Raw genomic sequence first — 18,843 nt, forward strand, 5'->3', positions numbered from 1 at the left:
AAAAAAAAAAAAAAAAATGTTAATGGCATTTTCGTAGATAAAGTGCAGGTGTGGGGTTAAAATCTCAAAAAAAAAAGGAGTCAAAAGAAAAGGTTAGTTTTCTGTTTGACTCCAAATTTTGAGTCACTTTTGCAAAAAGCCCTTAGATTATATATGAGAACTTGGGTCTTATAACAATTACAGGACTAAGATACATGCTGCCGGATGCAACTTCCATTATCTTATATAATAACGATATTTAAATGTTGGACCAAGAAGATTGCATCTTCTGAGTCAATTTTAAAAGTACGTACTGTATCCTCAAAATAATCAAATATAATATTTGAAATATGAAAAAACAAACCTAAGCAGATCTAAGAAAAAGATAGTTATTAAAAAAGAATTTGGGTCAAATTAAAAATTAAGATTATACATCTTTTTAGAGTTTAGTTTTGAAGATTTTAGTTCAGTCTTGGTTAGGGTTTATACTGGTAAATAGAATCCTTTGGAGGATTATAACGTAAGTGCAACGTCCCGACAGGCTATAACTAAGGGATCTTCCACTTTGTTCACTTCACCCATCTGGTCTATTCCGTTTGACGAATGATGCATTCATTTTTTGGAAATTCAGAAAAAAAATTTACTGACTCTTCAATCATCACATGATTTTTCTACATGTTTTGACCTCACTCATAGATATTACGATTCACTTCCCGAACTTAACTTTAAAATTCTTTTTGAATGTATGACTAAAAAAGTAAGTGTACTTTGATAGCCAAATCAAATTCTATTAAATCTTTCACTATATACCACAAACCAAAATGTTATATTAAATCTCACCCTAAAGATGTAAACTTAGAAAAGGCCAATACATAGATCCAATAGCAAATGCCAATACACAGATCCAAAAGGGATAAGTCGATAACCAATTGCAAAGCCAACGATCACAAGAATAAAAGTTTCTAAATATCGATCCGGGTTCGGTTCCTACTAAGTTGTATTGCTTGGCTAAACAAAGATGGCCAATGCTTTAGGTTGTCAGTCTAGTGATTGGTACTATATAAAACCCAAGTAAACAAAAAAAAAAAGAAGAAGAATAAGAGCTTCTACTCTCTTGATCCCTTCTTCTAAGTGAATTTTCTTCTAATTCAGCTTTCTATAGAAATCCTCAAGATGTCGCATTTCATTTTCCCAAAGTTCCAAAATTATAGACTTAATCCTCAATTTGTATTAGTTTTATCAAACAATCTACCAAATTTAAGTAAAGCTTTATGATGTAAGAAACCCCAAATGAAACAATCGTTGCTTCAAAAATATGAAGAGAAGGAACCAAAAAAAAACTTTTAAAGCTCTCATTGCTTAACTCTCCATTTTGTATAAGGCTTTTTGGTGAAAACCTCTGAAAGAGCTTACGAACTTCCGACATGAGCTCAACCTGGCCTGATCTAAGCTCTTCTCTTGGTTGGTCCAATCAAAATACTGCATGTTGGTTTACATCTGTTTTAAGGGGACAATGGTTAAAGAAGAAGAGATTATCATTGATCAGCAGAATGATGTTACTTCAAGAATGTGAATCACATATCGTTGAACGTGTCACCATGATAAAGGGAACTAGACTTAACGACATACTCCCTGCAAAACTTTCTTTGTACTTGGATCTGCTCTTACGCTTGATAAGAGCATCATTATCCCACATACCCAATTAGGGTCTCTTATTTATTTTTTAATATTTTTAAACAACAAATATGAGTTAAGAGACTCCGTTAAGAGACCCGATCATTTATGTCTTCCACTGCAAGTCTCTTATTTAAGAGTTTTTAAAAAAAATATTAAATAATTTTTATTAAAGTTACAAAAAAAATTATTAAATAAAACATAGTAAAAGAGATTGAAATGAATCAGAGGAACAACAAAGCGTTTTGACCTGAAGTGTGTGTGCCCGCCTGTTTCTTTTGCTTGATCTTCTTATCTCTGATTATCTTTTGTCTGGTCTCATAAAACTTGAAATCATCAAGTATACATGTCTTGCTCATATACTCCTTGTATATATTTATTATTCCTGTTCCATCTTCCACATTCACCTGCAACAACAAAACCAATTGTTGTTGTGGCCATAACCAAAACTCTGATCCTGGTAGCCTTTCACATTTGTTATTGTTACTAAAACATCATTTATTCCACGCAACTGAGCAACTGAGACATGATCATCAAACCAAAGCTCTGGCATTATTTAAACCAAAGCTTCTACATAACCTTTTTAAAATTTATTGTTGTAAAGCCAAGCCAGTCTGTGATTCGAATCAATAAAAATGTTGAAACCACAATCTGCTTGGTTAATGAAAATCTAAAAAATGAATAGAAAGACAAAACCATATAGCGAAGACAACACACCACTTTGAGCCCGTGCCATAACAAGAAACCAGCTGCTAAAGATGTAATAAAAACACGTATTAAATCTTAGAATAAAAACTGGAGAGCAACTGTTTGCTAATATCATTTAAGGAAAAAAAAACTCACTTACGAGATTACAAGTTTTTGGTTAGACCACGACTGTAGCCAAAAGAGCATGCAACATCGCCCAGTATATCATTTAAAAAGACATGATCCTGGTTTGGCTTTACAACAATAAATCTTGTTCCATTCCACATTCATCATTTGTTATTGTTCTCTCCACATCCATCCATAGCTCTGGCATTATTTAAAAAGACATGATCATCAAACCAAAGTAAAACAGAACACAACTGAGCAAAGATAGGAATCAAACGACGAACAAACAGGATCTACTCAACCCCAAATCTCTTCCTGAGCATAGCCATGAACTCAACAACCTTCTCAGGATCAGGCAAGGACTTGGCCACACTCTCCCTCTGCATACACCTCTTAGCCCAAGCAATCAGTTTCGGACACACTGCTTAGATTCTGAAGTTACCAAACTTCTCATACCCAGGGAACCAGGTGTAGAATCCAATAAGCGCAATGTCTACATCTGATCACATAAACAAAGCTCAAAGGTAAAGCTCATGAAGCATCAAACTCTAGGAGCGTCAATCAAAATATACAACAACTCTTCTACAGATCCAAACTTCAACAACTCATCTAAAGATCCAAACTTTGATTTCAAACTAACAAAAACGGAGGATTTAGATTATCTTCTTGAGTAGCTATGAAGCATCAAATTAAATGAGAATATCTCAGATAAATCCAGAGAATGCTCAAAGATCGAAACTTTAACAATAACTCATCTAAAGATCAAAACTTCTTGATTCACAAACCGGTTTACCGTTATGGATGAGAACCGGGTGCATCTGGAGAAGCAGAGGGCTCTTCTCCCTCAGATTCTCGTCCCTGTACTCGAAGTCGACACCTTTCTCCCTCAAAGCGATTCTTGTCCTCATGCCGTACATGCTAGGCCAGAAATCAAGAAGGATCACCTCTTTCGCCATTGTTTTTGCGATCACTCAAAGCTCACAGAAGTTGGATTGATCTTCTTTCTCTCGCTCGTTCTTCATCAATGGCGGCGTCACCAACATCAAAAATAACATCCCATCCTCTTGGATACTGATGATGGCAACTATGACGCATGGCGAGAGCTGTTCTTAACCCGCTGGACATCTCGATGGAACGCTCTTACCAGACAACGACGACGATCAACCTTGGAAGAAACGTGATGGCTTGGTCAAACTTTGGCTTTACCGAACTCTCTCAAAGGATCTCTTCAAAAGCACATTCAAGGCGGGCGGTACGTCTCGACAAGTTTGTATCAGACTTGAGAACTTCTTCCGCAACAACAAAGAAGCTCGTGCGATCCAACTTGATCACAAGCTTCGCAATCAGGAGATTGGTGACCTCTCAATCCATGCCTACTGTCAAGAACTGAAATCCATAGCCGATCTTTTGGCTAATCGAGAGAACCCTGGTCATGTATTTGTTGAATGGTCTTAATGGAAAGTATGATAATATTATCAATGTCATCATGCACAGACAACCCTTTCCAACCTTTGAGGAGGCACGTTCGATGTTGATTCTAGAAGAGGATCGCTTGGGCAAAGGCAAGAAAACAACCGCAACCAACAACGAGTCTTCTTCCTCGACAAAAGTTCTTGCTGTCACTGCCTCCACACCAGAACACAGGAGCTCTTCTCACGGTGATCAACAACAACAACAGTTCTCTAACAAAGGACGAGGCCGCAACCGAGGCAGAGGGAGACACAACAACAACAGTCATAGGTCGCAGTTCCAACAATGGAACACACCGTACTGGAACAACGGTTTTTCAATGTGGACTCAACACCAATTCAATCCTTGGATGCAGCTTCCTCCACAACCATACGCTCAACAAGGTCTCCTCGGACCACGACCACAACAACAACAATGGCGGCAACCAGAGATTCGAGCCAACAACGGACTTTGCCTCAGCTTTTAACACCATGACTCTCATCGACCCCAACGACAGTCAGTGGTACATGGACTCTGGCGCCACGGCTCACCTCAGTAACACCGCAGGTAATCTTAAGTCTGTTTTTAAAAATAGCATCGGAAAGACTGTGACAGTGGCCAATGGTGGTAAAGTTCCGATCAACTCCACCGGTTCATTCTCTTTTCAAACTCACTATAGACCTCTTTCTCTAAATTCTGTTTTGATAACCCCATCAATCATCAAAAATTTGATTTCTGTTTGTCGCTTTACTAAAGATAACTCTTGTTCTGTGGAATTTGACCCTTTCGGTTTTTCTGTGAAGGATCTTCGAACACGGAAGACTCTTCTCCACAGTGATAGCACAGGAGATCTATATCCATTTCATTCTTCTACGAATAAAGCGACGCAACAACCATCTGTTTTTCTTACTGCTTCTTCAGATGTGTGGCATCGTAGACTGGCTCACCCCAGCAATCAGACTTTAAATTCTTTGCTTTCTACTTATGTTTTACCTTGCAATAAACGAGATTCTTTTCATTTGTGTTCAGCCAGTCAGTTTGCAAAACATACTAAGCTTCCCTTCTCTCTTTCAAATTCGACGGTCACAAAACCGTTTGAAATAATTCACTCGGATCTATGGACATCGCCGATCCAGAGCTTAAGTGGGATCAAGTACTACGTTCTATTTCTCGATCAGTACTCTCACTTCCTCTGGGTATATCCCATGCGGTATAAACATGAAACTTTCTCAAAATTTCTCCATTTTTCAAACTATGTTAAAACTCAGTTTGGAACAAATATCAAGTCATTGCAGTGTGACAATGGAGGTGAGTTTAACAACTCAAAATTTCATGATTTTTTCGCAAATAATGGGATGACTTTCCGGTTCTTCTGCTCCCACACATCGCAGCAGAACCGGAAGTCAGAGAGAATGATACGTACAATAAACAATGATGTGCGCTCTCTTCTCTTTCAAGCTCAGCTCCCTTCCTCCTTCTGGGTAGAGGCGCTTCATAGGGCAGTCCACATTCTAAACATTCTACCGACCAAAACTCTCCAAAACAGAACTCCTTTTTCGGTACTCTTCAAAAAGCCTGTCTCTTATTCTCACTTAAAAGATTTTTTGTTGTTTGTGCTATCCAAACATTAATCATTCTCACCTTTCAAAGCTTTCTCCTTGCTCTTCTAAATGCATTTTCCTTGGCTACCATAAGTACCATCGTGGCTTTAGATGCTTCGACTTGTCTACTAAGAAGATCATCATATCACGCAACGTGACATTTGATGAGGGATGTTTCCCGTATGAGACATCACGAAAACGCGATGAATCTCATTACGACTTCTTAGAAACAGACGACGAGCTATCACCTTTGTTCAGGTCACTTCTCGAAGCTCCGGCAGCAACTCCTTCTCCCGTTGCAGCCAATCCTCCTTCTGAGGAGCCAACTCCTCCAACCCAAGTGGCGAGAGAGGCACCACGGCACTCCATGTCTACACGTTCTAAACATGGAATATCAAAGCCCAAACAGATTTTCTCACATAATACGGAGGCTATCTCGCCTCTACCAAAAAGCGACATTCAGGCTCTCAATGATCCAAATTGGAACCCATCTATGACAGTAGAGTACGATGCTATTGTAAAAAGCGAGACTTTTGATCTTGTACCTCGGCCTGCTAACACTAATATTGTGCGTTCTATGTGGTTACGCAAACACAAGTATGATGCAGAGGGAAGATTCAAGAAACACAAATCCAGGCTTGTAGCTAATAGGAAATCGCAAGAGCAAGGTATCGACTTCGACGAGACTTTCAGCCCTGTCGTGCGACCAGCCATAATACGAACAGTCTTGCACGTTGCTCTTGTGAATGGATGGCAAGTCAATCAACTCGACGTGCAAAATGCCTTCCTGCACGGTACCTTGGACGAAGACGTTTACATGTTCCAGCCCCCGGGGTTCGTTGATCCCACCAAGCCGAATCATGTCTGCAAACTAAAGCGCTCCATTTACGGCCTCAAACAAGCTCCTCGAGCTTGGAACGCAAGATTTGTGAAGTTTATAACTAACAATGGTTTTATTCAAAGCAAATCAGATACAAGTTTGTTTGTCTACAGGAAACAGGATCTGGTGGCATATCTCATCCTATATGTCGACGACATAATAGTCACAGCCTCGACAGAAAAGCTAAAGAACACAATCATACAAGTTTGAAAGCAGAATTTCCTATGTCCGACTGTGGTCGCATCAGCTCCTTCCTCGGCATCTCTGTCAAGTTCAACGAAAAAGGACTCTTCTTGAATCAGTCTCACTACGCAGAAGACATCATCAATAGAGCTGGTATGTCCGCCTGTAAACCCTGCACTACACCTGTGGATATGAAGTCAAAACTTGACGCAGACGACGGCAAGAAAGTCTCCAATCCTAGGGAATACAGAAGTCTCGCCGGGGCCCTTCAATATTTAACTTTTACGCACCCCGACATCACTTATGCGGTACAACAACTCTGTCTCTTTATGCATGACCCTAGAGACAGCCACCTACACGCAATGAAGAGGGTTATCAGATACTTGCAAGGCACGAAACATATGGGATTACAGCTACTGAAGAACCAGAAAATCTCAATGACGGCTTACACCGACGCAGACTGGGCCGGATGTCCGGGCACAAGGCGATCGACCAGTGGCTTCTGCATATACTTGGGAGATAACCTTATATCCTGGTCTGCCAAACGACAACCGATGGTATCAAGATCCAGCGCAGAAGCTGAGTATAAAGGTGTCGCCAATGCTGTTGCAGAGTCATGTTATCTCCGCAACCTTCTACTGGAAATGGGCGCGCCACTTTCACAAGCTACTCTCGTCTACTGTGACAATGTGAGTGCCGTTTACCTGCCTACAAACCCAGTGCAACATTAGCGAACAAAGCACATAGAGATTGACATACATTTCGTTCGGGAAAAGGTTCAAATGGGTCAAGTTCGAGTTCATCACGTCCCAGCAGCTCTACAATACGCAGACATCTTCACCAAAGGCTTGCCTTCAACGCTGTTTACAAGCTTCCACTCCAGTCTTGGCGTGACAGAGTCCACGCTGCAACTGCGGGAGGGTATTAGATGATAAGAATATCATTTGTATAGTTCAGATATCATAGGATATTGTTCCTAGTATATTCTCCTAGAATCGTGGTGATCCCTTAGATCTCTCACCCGTTTGTAGTATATATTATCATATCAATACAACAGAACACTTCAAGAGAAATACCTTTACTTACATGATCTTGTGTAGAGAGAGTGGGAGGGTTACGTTGTTTATAAAGACCAAAGATAGACAGAGAGGAAGAGAGGAAGGCAAAGAGAAGAAGGTGAAGAGAGGAAGATAAAGAGATGGCTCTTCTAGTGCTTAACTAAGAGACGTCTCCTATGGTTATTACATTTTTTTCTTTTTTTTTAAAACTCCTAATTACACTAAGAGCATCTTTATCCCAGAAACCCTAGATGGAGTTTCTTAATTTTTTTTTTTTTTGAATTTAGAAAAAAAAAATTAAAAACGAACCAATCGCGGACCGCCACATGTCAGTGGGGTCCGCGAACAGTGCAAGAAACCCTTAAAGACCGACTACTATTTGGTAGTTTTGGTAACCGGTTTCTTAAAAAAAAAGTGGGTCCTATGCGGAACCCACACGCTAAGAACCCTTCTAGTATTCTTGGATAAAGATGCTCTAAGAAACCTATCTAAGAGACAGGGATAATGTTACAATAAACTGAGCTTTACCAACAATGATTTTCACTATCTTTTGTCTTTTTGCTTCTCCCATCATGTATGATTTTTTGTAAACATTCTTTGATAGTAGTGTTTTATAGAATGGCCATCTATTTGAAAAAAGAAAGTAGATGCCATTTGGTGGACATTACAGACGCGAATGCCTATAATATGATTATATCATGCATCTGAAACCTTTGTTTCATATTGCACAAGGATGTGTCTGCATGGTTCACCAAATGTTTGTCCACATTATTCCTTTACATAGATAGCTATTCAGTTAATTAAGAAGAATGTTCATGAGAACTAGCAAATCTATTTTATATATATTCACAAGAGATGCTTAGAAATATGATCATAAAACTAAGATCAAGCAAATGTGCCATGGATGTAATAATGGATGAAGGAGACATGCAATGGCTGAGAACTCGAGAGTCGAGATCAAATAAGCAAAGATAGAATTTTTTACATCAAGAGGCACTTTATCACTTTTCAATTATATCCAATGCCACAATGCACTTGCAAGACACTTTCTCATGGGACCTACAGAGAGAATATACATATTTGCCCTTAATAAGGAAAAAAGAGATATTTCTTAGACAAGAGGAAAGAGAAAGTGTGTTTCTTTATTATTGTTTAGTCTACTTCTTAATATTTTGTTTTTTTAATTTTTAAATTAAAAATATATATAGCAAACTTTGTTGATATAATAAATTATATTCTTTTATTCTCTATAATTTGATATCCACTTTGATATATTTTTTTGTTATATTTTAAAATCTATACTTGTACATGTATTCAATGATTGTGTTAAGGATGAGTGATGTGTGGATGTTTGAAAAACATGGATAACTACATGTAGAATATAAGCATGGAATGACACATGTGGATGGGTGTGGGAAGATAAGCGTGGACGGGTAAACATGGACGGGTAAACATGGACGGCTATTTGTGGACGAGTAAAATTATGATTAGAGTTCAAAATCCAGCATACTATATATCTCATGGTGGAGGACTGTGACGAGCTCGAATCACTGCAGCTTCACCGAGCTCATCCACGACGATGTTGAGCTCAGAATCCATGGTGTGTCTCACCGGGAAGAGGAGCTGACTGTTTTGACCAAGGGTTTTAGAGGAAAAGATGACTCGTTTTAATTTTTTGGTTTTGTTTAGCTTTGTTTTCATCACTCAAGCTTGTTTTTTTTCTCGACATGTACGTTGTAGTTATTGGTTTGAAGTTATTAATTTGTTCATCCTTGAAATGGTGAACACATTGGCATCCATATCACAGTCTTTCAATATTTTATATTCTTATATTTATGTTTAGTGTTTGAGTTACTACTCTATCCACCACATCAAGCTTCAATTCCTTATACACAAATTTAAGAGATCTCTATTGTTCTTTATTCATGGTTATGTTAGCATATCCACAACGTAATCAAAATCTTTTCGTTCCCGTCCACAGACAAACATTGTTGTTGGAGTTGTGTCTTTAAATTTAACTATTGTGGAGCTTGATCTAATGAAGCTTCTAGAATTTTTACACTCATCTCCGTCCACGCATCACCCGTCCACGTATCATCCGTCCACGCATCGAATATCTATTAAGAGCAAAATTGTCTATAGTTTATTGCTAGCCCACAACAAAGTGTTTCACATGTAAAAAATATCTTTGAATGTAAAGAAAAATCAAAAAGTGGCCTAAAGAGTAATCAACTCTTGTTTTAATCTCATGAAAAGATAAGTCTAACTCATATTCTCCATCGCGAATAAAGAAAGACACATACGATTTGTTCTGATGCGATAAGTCCCCAAACTCTAGCAACTAGCAAGTACCAAACCAAAACTCCTACTGACAAATAGAAAATGCAAAGAGTACAGAAACATAGTATCACGGAATCCTCTCATGGAAGCTTGTTATTACCAGTGACCTCTTCCTTGTCCTCTCCCGCGACCACCTCCACGTCTTCGGTTTCCGCCTCTACCACCACCGTGAGATGATATTCCCTGAAAAGCCTTGTTCACAAGCTGGTTTGACATACCACCCGAACCACGTCCCCTCTTTGCAGAGACATTGTAACCACTTCCAGTGTTGCTATTAGCAGGCCGTTTTCCTCTGTATAGTATTACAGTAAAGTCAACACAAATTGCAAACAGATACAAGACGGTAAAAAAAAATGACGGATTGAGTTAACTTTGAAACAAACCCGATTGTTGTTGTTGCTGCAGATGGTAACGGCTTTGTGGCTTCTTTCCAAGAAAGGTTGATATTAGTATCTCCGATAAACGAAGGCACTTTTGCATGCAGTGGCTGTTTCATATCAAATATGCCCCCAAGATTAATTCATATCATCAAAACTATATGCTTCCACCAATATAAAAAGACTAAAGATGTTGGATGTTTACCTTTGTCATTGCCAGTATGTTATTACAGGTCCTGAGTCCAGTTGTAGTATTCTGCTTCTTTGTTTTCTGTAAGGTGCGATGCATTAGCTCTAAAAGCAAATACCACCAGGATAAAAGAAAGAAGTTACAGGTTAATGTACTCACAACGCTTGCTTTCTCTTCATCTGTCTTAGCAGCCGACATGGCTTTGTTGTGCTCAGTCATTCCCTGAGTTAATTTCTTCATCGTTGTCTTGGTAAGATCTTCAACGGTGGTCAATCTGCACCAAAGGACAAAAACTTTATGATACCATAAATAGAATACCAATAACTCTTCATATTCTCTTCTTAATCTACACTACCAAACTTTTTCTCTTCATACCAAATAAAACTCAACTGGTGTAGCTACAGCACAACAAATTTTCCCAAGAAAATAAGATTATATTTGACGACAATATCTTAACTTTTAAGTCACACAAATCTAGATTCATTCAATACCTCTCAGTGAAGTCCTTGTTCAATTCCGAGAAGTCTTCCCCAAGTCTGTCTGATGGCTGGCCGGTCACAATCTTATACCCACACAAGCTGTTTGTTGCATTTGGAACCTGCATATCTCAACGTACTCAAATAAGTAAAACATGGAGGAAGAAAGGAGAACGATACTAAACACAAATACGATTGTCGCCAACCTTGTGGGCCAGGTGATGAAACGCGTACAACAAACACTCAACGTACGTGAAGTTCATTTCCTCTCCAGTCTTCTTGGCAGGCATGTATTTCTGCAAACAAAGAGTGTAACAATCTTTATAAGACGATTTTACTACTGCATGTAATGCTTTTACATTCAAAATTTTGAGATTGTAGTAAGATACAATAAAGACGCTATAAATACAAGTAAAATGTCAACAACGATTTGTAAAAGGAATCAGGACACTGAATACTGTAGGCAGATGAATAATGGCACTTAAAGTGGGTACCTTTAGAAGCTGAACTATTGAAGGAAGCATTTGCCTTGCCTCCTGGGCGGTTGTGTATGGGGAAATATCAGCAAGAGCTTTCAGCAAATCAAGCTTCCTCTCTTCTGGGAGCTAGTTATAAAAAAAAAGAGTGTGTCATACATTATGCTGGCCAAGAAAGCTTCTTTTTGGAATGGTACGGATATATGCATGCAAGATGGCAAAAGAGAAACAAGCAGAATAGCTACACATATGGATGAAATAAAAGGTACAATAAATCAAGATTCAAGATTTTCTTCATATCCTTCGTGTCATACACTATTCTTATTTTTATCTACGAGAGTTGATAACAAATGACTAAAAGAGCACACACGATCATGTGCTGATACAAATACACTGAAACACGAATATTATATGAGTTCTAGGATACCTTGTCAAAAACAGGTATGATATGTTTGTTCAAATAGTTGAGAAACCTGCTGGTTGGAGCACCTCTCTGATAAAAATAGGACGAAATTAGCAAAGCAACCAGTAAAGTTCATACGACTAGCGGAACCAATCTGAATCCGTACCGCAAAAAAGGGAAGAGCCAGTTGGAGGCATGATATCAACCTGTCGATATGGTCTGTATCTGAAACCTGGTAAAATAATATTGGCAATCAGTAATACAACATCACAAGGACTATCATGTTTATGAAATCAAGAAATTTAACTTCATTTTCAGGATGATGCAACATAATAAGCTTAAATAAATTTGTACGATACAATACAGCAAATTTACATAAAAAAAAAAGAAGCAAACTTACATCAAACTGAGCATCCAAATCGGCCTGTCCTTCGATAATTTCCACAAGTTCTTGCATTCTTTCTTGAGGAGCTTTCGCTCCAAATATACTCAAACTTGTCAGGAAATCCATAAACATTTTAAACTCTCCTCCAGTTACATCTTCCAGGCTCTGTGAAAATACAAACAAAGTCAGAATATATGGGAAGATGAAGAAGGCATATGAAAAAAATAAAAACGACTGCACCCACACAAAATTACGTTCTTACCTGTTTAATCAAATCTGTTATACGTCTCTCCATTTCCTCTTGAGGCTTTAAAAGTTCCCCTTTAAGAGGAAACACCTACATACAGATTAATAAAAAATTTACAATGAGTATTGGCTAAGGTAATCCAAATTTCTCCAAGGATTTTCATTTCTGAATTCTGTGACTAACATTGTGGGGAAAATGAGATATGAATACCAAATAAGTCACGCAATGCTAATCAGAAAATATTGAAAATAGCAAAAGGACGTAGAGAAAACTCTGACCTTATCTCTGATGAAATTCAAGACCTTTTCACGAATCTGATCGTCCGTAGTTGGAGTAACTCCAGCATGCGTAAACAATGCAGTCAAAGATGCTGTAGAGAAGGAGGGTAAACATTAGAGAACGACATGAAAACACTTAGGAATTGCATATAACAAGAGACAATAAGGAAACCATAGTGTAAATATAAGATAATTAAGCAGACTAGTCAACCCATAGGGCCTTAGGCCATAGATTAAAAGAGTACACTAAAATTACTGTAAAGAAATTAGACTACCTTTTGGATCCTGTCGTATCAGCGACATCAGAGCCTTATGCACAGCATCACGCTCCATAGTTTCCTCTTCAGATAATGAAACCTCTAAGTCAGATAAGAAATTCACAAATAGGTAGCTAAAGGTGTTGTAACCAAAAACCTCAAAGAGTTACCAGTATTTAGAAGTTGCACAAGAACATCAACAATCTTAGATATAATATCTGGTGAATCCTTGCAGAACAGTGGGAGCCCGCGGATGGCTTGAACCCGTACCTAAACATTAAAAGGATTTTAACTCAGAACAAAAGGCTAGTCACAAAACTGAGAAACGTGCATGGATACATAAGAATTTCTCTGGAGAATCAAAGCACTATATCTCAAACACGTATATCACCTAACCGAACAAGTTGTAACAGTGTAAGGACAGCAAGAAGTTAAATTTGAGCACTGCAAGTGCAAACTAATCTGAGCTTATCTATTGATTCAGGGATAAATGGCATATGTAAGAAGATAAAGTTACAGAGCCCCCAAGATCTCCATCATCGATGGAGTCCATATGCACATCGAAAGGCTAGTTCCACAGAACAAAAATCTGAAAAACGTGCATGGATAAACATCCTATTCTCTGGAGAATCAGAAGCAGTACATCTCAACTATGTATATCACCTAACCAAACTTGTTGTTAACCCCGCTTCATCACACTATTAACAGTGGAAATCCAGCAAGAAGCTAACTTTAATCACTGCAAACAAATCTAAGTTTATCTATTGGCTTAAGGATAATTGGGGATCATGTAAGAAGACAAGGGTCTGTACCCCCAAGATCTCCATCATCGATACAGTCCATATGCGCATGGAAAGGCTAGTCCCATAGAACTCAAAACTGAAAAATGTGCATGGATAAACATCCTATTCTCTGGAGAATCAGAAGCACTACATCTCAGATCCGTATATCACCTAACCAAACAAATACTAAGCCCTAATTCATCACTATATTAACAGTGTAAATCGAGCAAGAAGCTAACTTTGAGCACTGCAAGTGCAAACTAATCCGAGTCTATCTAATGGCTTAAGGATAAATGGATACAAACCCCAATATTTTCCTCATCGATACAGTCCATATGAGCATCAAAAGCCTCAGTGGAGAGAGTAGGGAAGAACTTGAAGTAGCGAGGAATCAGCTGCGACGCAAGCTGCTTCGCCTTCATACTCGTCTTCGCCATCTTGATAATCCCCTCATAGTCCTCAACATTCTGCAAATTAACAGCGAGAGAAAAGGAAAAAAGCAATCGATTTCAAATCTCGGAACCAAAACCCTAGCTGAGAAAAAATCGAAGGCGAAACCTGGGACTTGTCCTTGGAGGCATTGAGCCGCTCGCTGAACTCGTAGAGCTTCTCGATCTGCTGGACTTCTTCGGACTGGTGCTCTGACATCGCGGAGGAAGCTGAAGCTGAAGCAGAGATGAGTGTATGCACTTATTAGTTTCGAATCAGGAGAGGATAACAGAAGGTTTACAGATGTAATCGTGTCTATAAATGAAAAGGTGAAGAAGGGAAGAGCGTATTACATGGTGGTTGTTCTTGGTCTTTCGGAAGAGCAGTCGCGAGAGTTTCTGACGACTTTTCGTTATTAGCTTGGAGAAGACGAGCCGAAGCAAAGAAGAGCCCTTTATGTTGAGCCAATACGCTGTCGTTTTGATTTTTGTGAAACTTGACTAACGCTACCTGTGTTTTATCGTTTCTTACAATTTGACCCCTGATGTCTATTTTGGAAAACAAAGCACCTCAAGAACTAGGGCATGGCGGTTTAAAATGGGTTGCGTTTTTCTTTTTTTTTCTCATCTTAAATTTTCATTCATAAGTTTAACAAAACACCTCCTTTAAACAAAGAGCCATAAACAAGACCAACCCTGATTCCAAACCTAAACATAGGCCAAGCTAACACACCAACACCCCTAGTACACCAAAAATTTTTTTGAGGAGACAACTACAAGTCAAAGAGAGGCCAAACTTTTTTCATTTTCAAAGATACCCTGCAGCCAAAAAGGATAATCTGCTGCAACATAGGATTGAAGTCTTTGGTCCCTAGTAACACTTTGAGCAATGAGAAATGCACCTCTATTCCTGCTTTTCACTTCTTTAAAAATCCTCCACCATTCGATCTTCCTTAGCCCAAACAAGATATCTGCACGCATTGCTTTGAAAGATGGCCAAGCTTTTGGTCTTGTCACCGCACCAACAATCATGTCATCATCAACCGCAAAGATCATCCTGTTTAGCCTATGACTTACCATACTGTCAATCGCTCACATAAGAACTTGAAATTTCAGTTCCTTCAAGTTGTTGAGACCAGTAAAAGCTCTCCTACTATGCAACAACACATTTCCTTCTGAGTCCCTTAACACCCAAGCCGCTCCTCCTAAAGCAAATTCCTTCCTCCAATGCACACCAATATTGCATTTTTAACCAAGAATCTTGAGGAGGTTCCCATTTGAGCATCACTGTCTGTTCCACCCTTCTCTCCTCTTCCAATCTAGTCTCTTCCATTTCAACAGCTAAAAACCATGAGTCTGCTTCCAACATTATTTTATGAACAATCTCATAAGCATTGAATCTCCTTCCCTCAAACCAAAAGAAATTTCGATTCTTCCACAAATGCCAGATAACCCAAGGAAAACGCCTTCTTGCTTCTTTAGTAGAATTGCTATCAGTTAGACTCGTTAACAAAAAATGAAGGTTTGAATAAAAAGAGACCAAATCAAACCCATTTTCAGGCAAAGGGATGAGAGACAGAGCCCAAACCTGACGAGCCACCGGACAAGTGAAGATCAGATGATTAACCGATTCACCTTCAAAACCACATATCTGGCAACAAGAATCCATTTTCATTCCCCTCTTGAGCAAAAGTTCCCCAACCGGAATCGCATTGGAGACTGCTCTCCACATAAAAGTTTTGATCTTAGGAGTTGTTTTAACCTTCCAAACAGCTTCTTTGAGAGGATTCAGAGAAGGCAACATTGTAGCTTCTTGGATCAGACCTGAGTGCTTCTCATTATTCATCATCCAATAGCCAGATTTTACTGAATACACACCATTTCTATTGTGACACCAAGTCCAAAAATCTTCCTCTCCAACTGCTGGCTTCATCTTCAAAATGCTGGCTATATCATCAGGAAAGAATAGTTCTTCAAGCACCGATCTTTTCCAAGTTCTGGTTTCACAATCGATGAGATGATATACCTTAAGCTCCAAATCAACAATTATGTTCTTCATAAGGGGTCTTCTCATTATCTCACCAACTATCCAAGAGTCCATCCACACGCTAACTGAATTACCTTTCCCAATTTGTTTTCTTAAACCTCGAACTAACAATTCCTTCCCAAATTGGATACTTCTCCATCCATAGGAGGGCCTAGCGCCCATCTTAGCATTTAAAAACTCACAATCAGGGAAGTATCTGCTCTTGTAAACCCTTGCAAAGAGAGAGTCAGGCTGGTCAAGTAACCTTCAAGCCTGTTTGGCAAGAAGAGCTTGGTTGAAGGTCTGGAGATCTTTAAAGGCCAAGCCACCTTGCTGCTTAGATAAACACAGTTTTTCCAAGCTTAACCAATGGATTTTGCGCTTATGCTCTAATGAATCCCACCAAAAGGCTGCCATTGCTTGAGTCAGATTTTCACAAGAGATTTTTGTTAACTTAAAGCAAGACATGGCATAAACAGGCATTGCCAATGCCACTGCTTTAAGTAACACTTCTTTACCCCCTTGAGAGAGCAATCTCACAAAATAACCAGAGAGTCTATCTTTGATTTTGTCATAGATATATGCTAGCATCTCCGTCTTAGAGCCGCTAAAGCATTTCGGCAAGCCAAGATAATTCCCAGTCCCTACCTCTTTCTCTATGCCAGTGATTCTTTTTATGCTAATCTGATTCTTCATCAATACCTTCTTCCCAAAGGTTATAGCCGATTTCTCTAGATTTAACCTTTGACATGTAGCTCTCCCATACCTATCCAAAATCTCCATCAAAACTACAGCTTGATCATCGCTGGCTTTGCACACAAAGAGACTGTCATCAGCAAATAAAAGATGATGAATCATCGGTCCTTTCTCGTCAAACTGAATGCCTTCCAGCCTACCCTCATTCTTTGCCTTCTTGATCAGGTGTAAAAGTCCCTCAGTACACAAAACAAATAAGAATGGAGACAAAGGATCGCCCTATCTGAACCCTCTCCCTGGTTCGATATTCCCAAAAGGATGATCATTTATCAGAACCGCATATGTAACCGAGGAAACACACTCCATCACTCTATCAATCCAGACTCCATGGAAACCCATCCCTTGCATCAAGGCTTGAAGATAACACCATTCAACTCGGTCATAAGCCTTTGACGTATCAGATTTTATCGCCATAAACTTGTCAGAAATCTTGTCATTGGTGCGCAAGCTATGGATCATCTCATGAGCAATGAGAATGTTATTTGAAATCAATCTTTCTTCTACAAACGTCGACTGTGTAGGAGAGACGATGTCTGGTAGAAAAGGCTTCAACCTCCAAACCAAAATTTTGGATATGATCTTGTAAAGAACTGAATAGAGACTTATTGGCCTTGGATCAACCATTCTTTGGGGATCAATGATCTTCGGAATTAAGCATAAGTGAGTGAAGTTCCAAACTTTTGGTAAGGTACCTTCAGTGAAGAATCTTTGAACTTCTTCAGTGACCTCCACTCCAACGATATCCCAATTCTTTTGGAAGAACATTCCTATCATCCCATCAGGTCCTGGAGCACTAGCTGCATTAATGGCGAACACAGCTTCTCTAACTTCAGCTTTGGAAACTTCCTTGATTAGGAGCTCATTCATTCTCGGCGTGACAGATGGAGTAAAGCCTTCAAAGAATTCAAGGAAGCTATCGGGGTTTGAGGATTTGAAAAGGTCACTGAAGTAAGATAAAGCAACCTCCCCTTTAGCAGTTTCCGAGAAATGGCTTAAACCCTGATCATCCACAAGTTTCAAAACTCGTTTTCTAGCTCGGTTAGCCTTCACTGAAGCATGGTAAAACTTGGTATTTCTATCACCACAGATAGCCCATTTGTCTCTACATTTTTGGCGCCAAAACTCTTCTTCCTCCTTATAAGCCAGAACCAGAAGTCTGTTGAGGTATGCTAATCTTTGCGTGGAGGGCGACAGAGAAGATTGCTCCTTTTCCAGCTCCATCTGATAATGAATCAGCTTGTCACGAGCATTTAAGTTCTGAGTCTTTTTCCATTTACTAAGACTTCTCCTCACTCTGTGAATCCTCTCAGAAATAGACTCACGTTCAGACCAGTGATAGCTCATCCACGCTTTTTTGATTTCCCCTTTAGCATGTACATTATTCAGGAGGCGGCTATCATATCTGAATCTACCAATGTGCTGAGCTGCTCTAGCAAGGAGTTTGACTAGAACCGATCTATGATCAGAGCCTCTTTTCTCTAGGAAGGTTTGAGAAGATTGAGGAAACAGAGAGAACCCATTTTTGTTCCCAAAGGCCCGACCAAGTTTGCATTGAATCCATACATCTCCTCTTTTACCTCCACACGTGAATTCATTCCCAAAAGAAGGCAACTCAGCCAGTTCACTGGCTATATCATATCATTGAAGGGTTGAAAATGTGCTTCACTTCTTCTCGGGCCCTCAAGCTTTTCTCCATTGTGTCTTATCGCATTAAAATCACCCATAACACACCAAGGGATTTTGCGGTTAATCCCTATTCTTGTCAGCCTTTCCCATACTCTAGGC

The 18,843-nt window shown here is 39.2% G+C and overlaps 2 protein-coding genes and 1 long non-coding RNA gene across 3 annotated transcripts; 1 reads left to right on the forward strand and 2 right to left on the reverse strand.

Annotated features, from left to right (window-relative positions):
* Window positions 1–2,039: 2,039 nt before the first annotated feature.
* On the reverse strand, window positions 2,040–2,867 carry LOC106332556. The gene is made up of 2 exons (XR_001268111.1): window positions 2,501–2,867; window positions 2,040–2,402 (listed from the first exon to the last, which is right to left on the reverse strand). It is a non-coding gene; the product is annotated as an uncharacterized LOC106332556 (long non-coding RNA).
* A 1,031-nt stretch (window positions 2,868–3,898) lies between these two features.
* LOC106329843 (GATA zinc finger domain-containing protein 7-like) lies at window positions 3,899–4,753 on the forward strand. Its single transcript, XM_013768462.1, has 3 exons — window positions 3,899–4,233; window positions 4,292–4,482; window positions 4,719–4,753. Exons 1-3 carry the CDS (start codon window positions 3,899–3,901, stop codon window positions 4,751–4,753), a joined length of 561 nt encoding a protein of 186 aa, XP_013623916.1.
* Window positions 4,754–9,848: 5,095 nt separating this feature from the next.
* Window positions 9,849–14,715, reverse strand: LOC106328033 (apoptosis inhibitor 5-like). Its single transcript, XM_013766389.1, has 17 exons — window positions 14,631–14,715; window positions 14,407–14,513; window positions 14,154–14,315; window positions 13,237–13,336; window positions 13,085–13,150; window positions 12,810–12,901; window positions 12,547–12,621; window positions 12,300–12,449; window positions 12,066–12,131; window positions 11,924–11,989; window positions 11,515–11,625; window positions 11,227–11,316; window positions 11,036–11,142; window positions 10,704–10,818; window positions 10,560–10,625; window positions 10,361–10,464; window positions 9,849–10,269 (listed from the first exon to the last, which is right to left on the reverse strand). Exons 2-17 carry the CDS (start codon window positions 14,494–14,496, stop codon window positions 10,074–10,076), a joined length of 1,656 nt encoding a protein of 551 aa, XP_013621843.1. The 5' UTR covers window positions 14,497–14,513; window positions 14,631–14,715; the 3' UTR covers window positions 9,849–10,073.
* Window positions 14,716–18,843: the final 4,128 nt, after the last annotated feature.

This window comes from Brassica oleracea, chromosome C3 (genome assembly GCF_000695525.1).
Source record: "Brassica oleracea var. oleracea cultivar TO1000 chromosome C3, BOL, whole genome shotgun sequence".
Taxonomy (NCBI): domain Eukaryota; kingdom Viridiplantae; phylum Streptophyta; class Magnoliopsida; order Brassicales; family Brassicaceae; genus Brassica; species Brassica oleracea.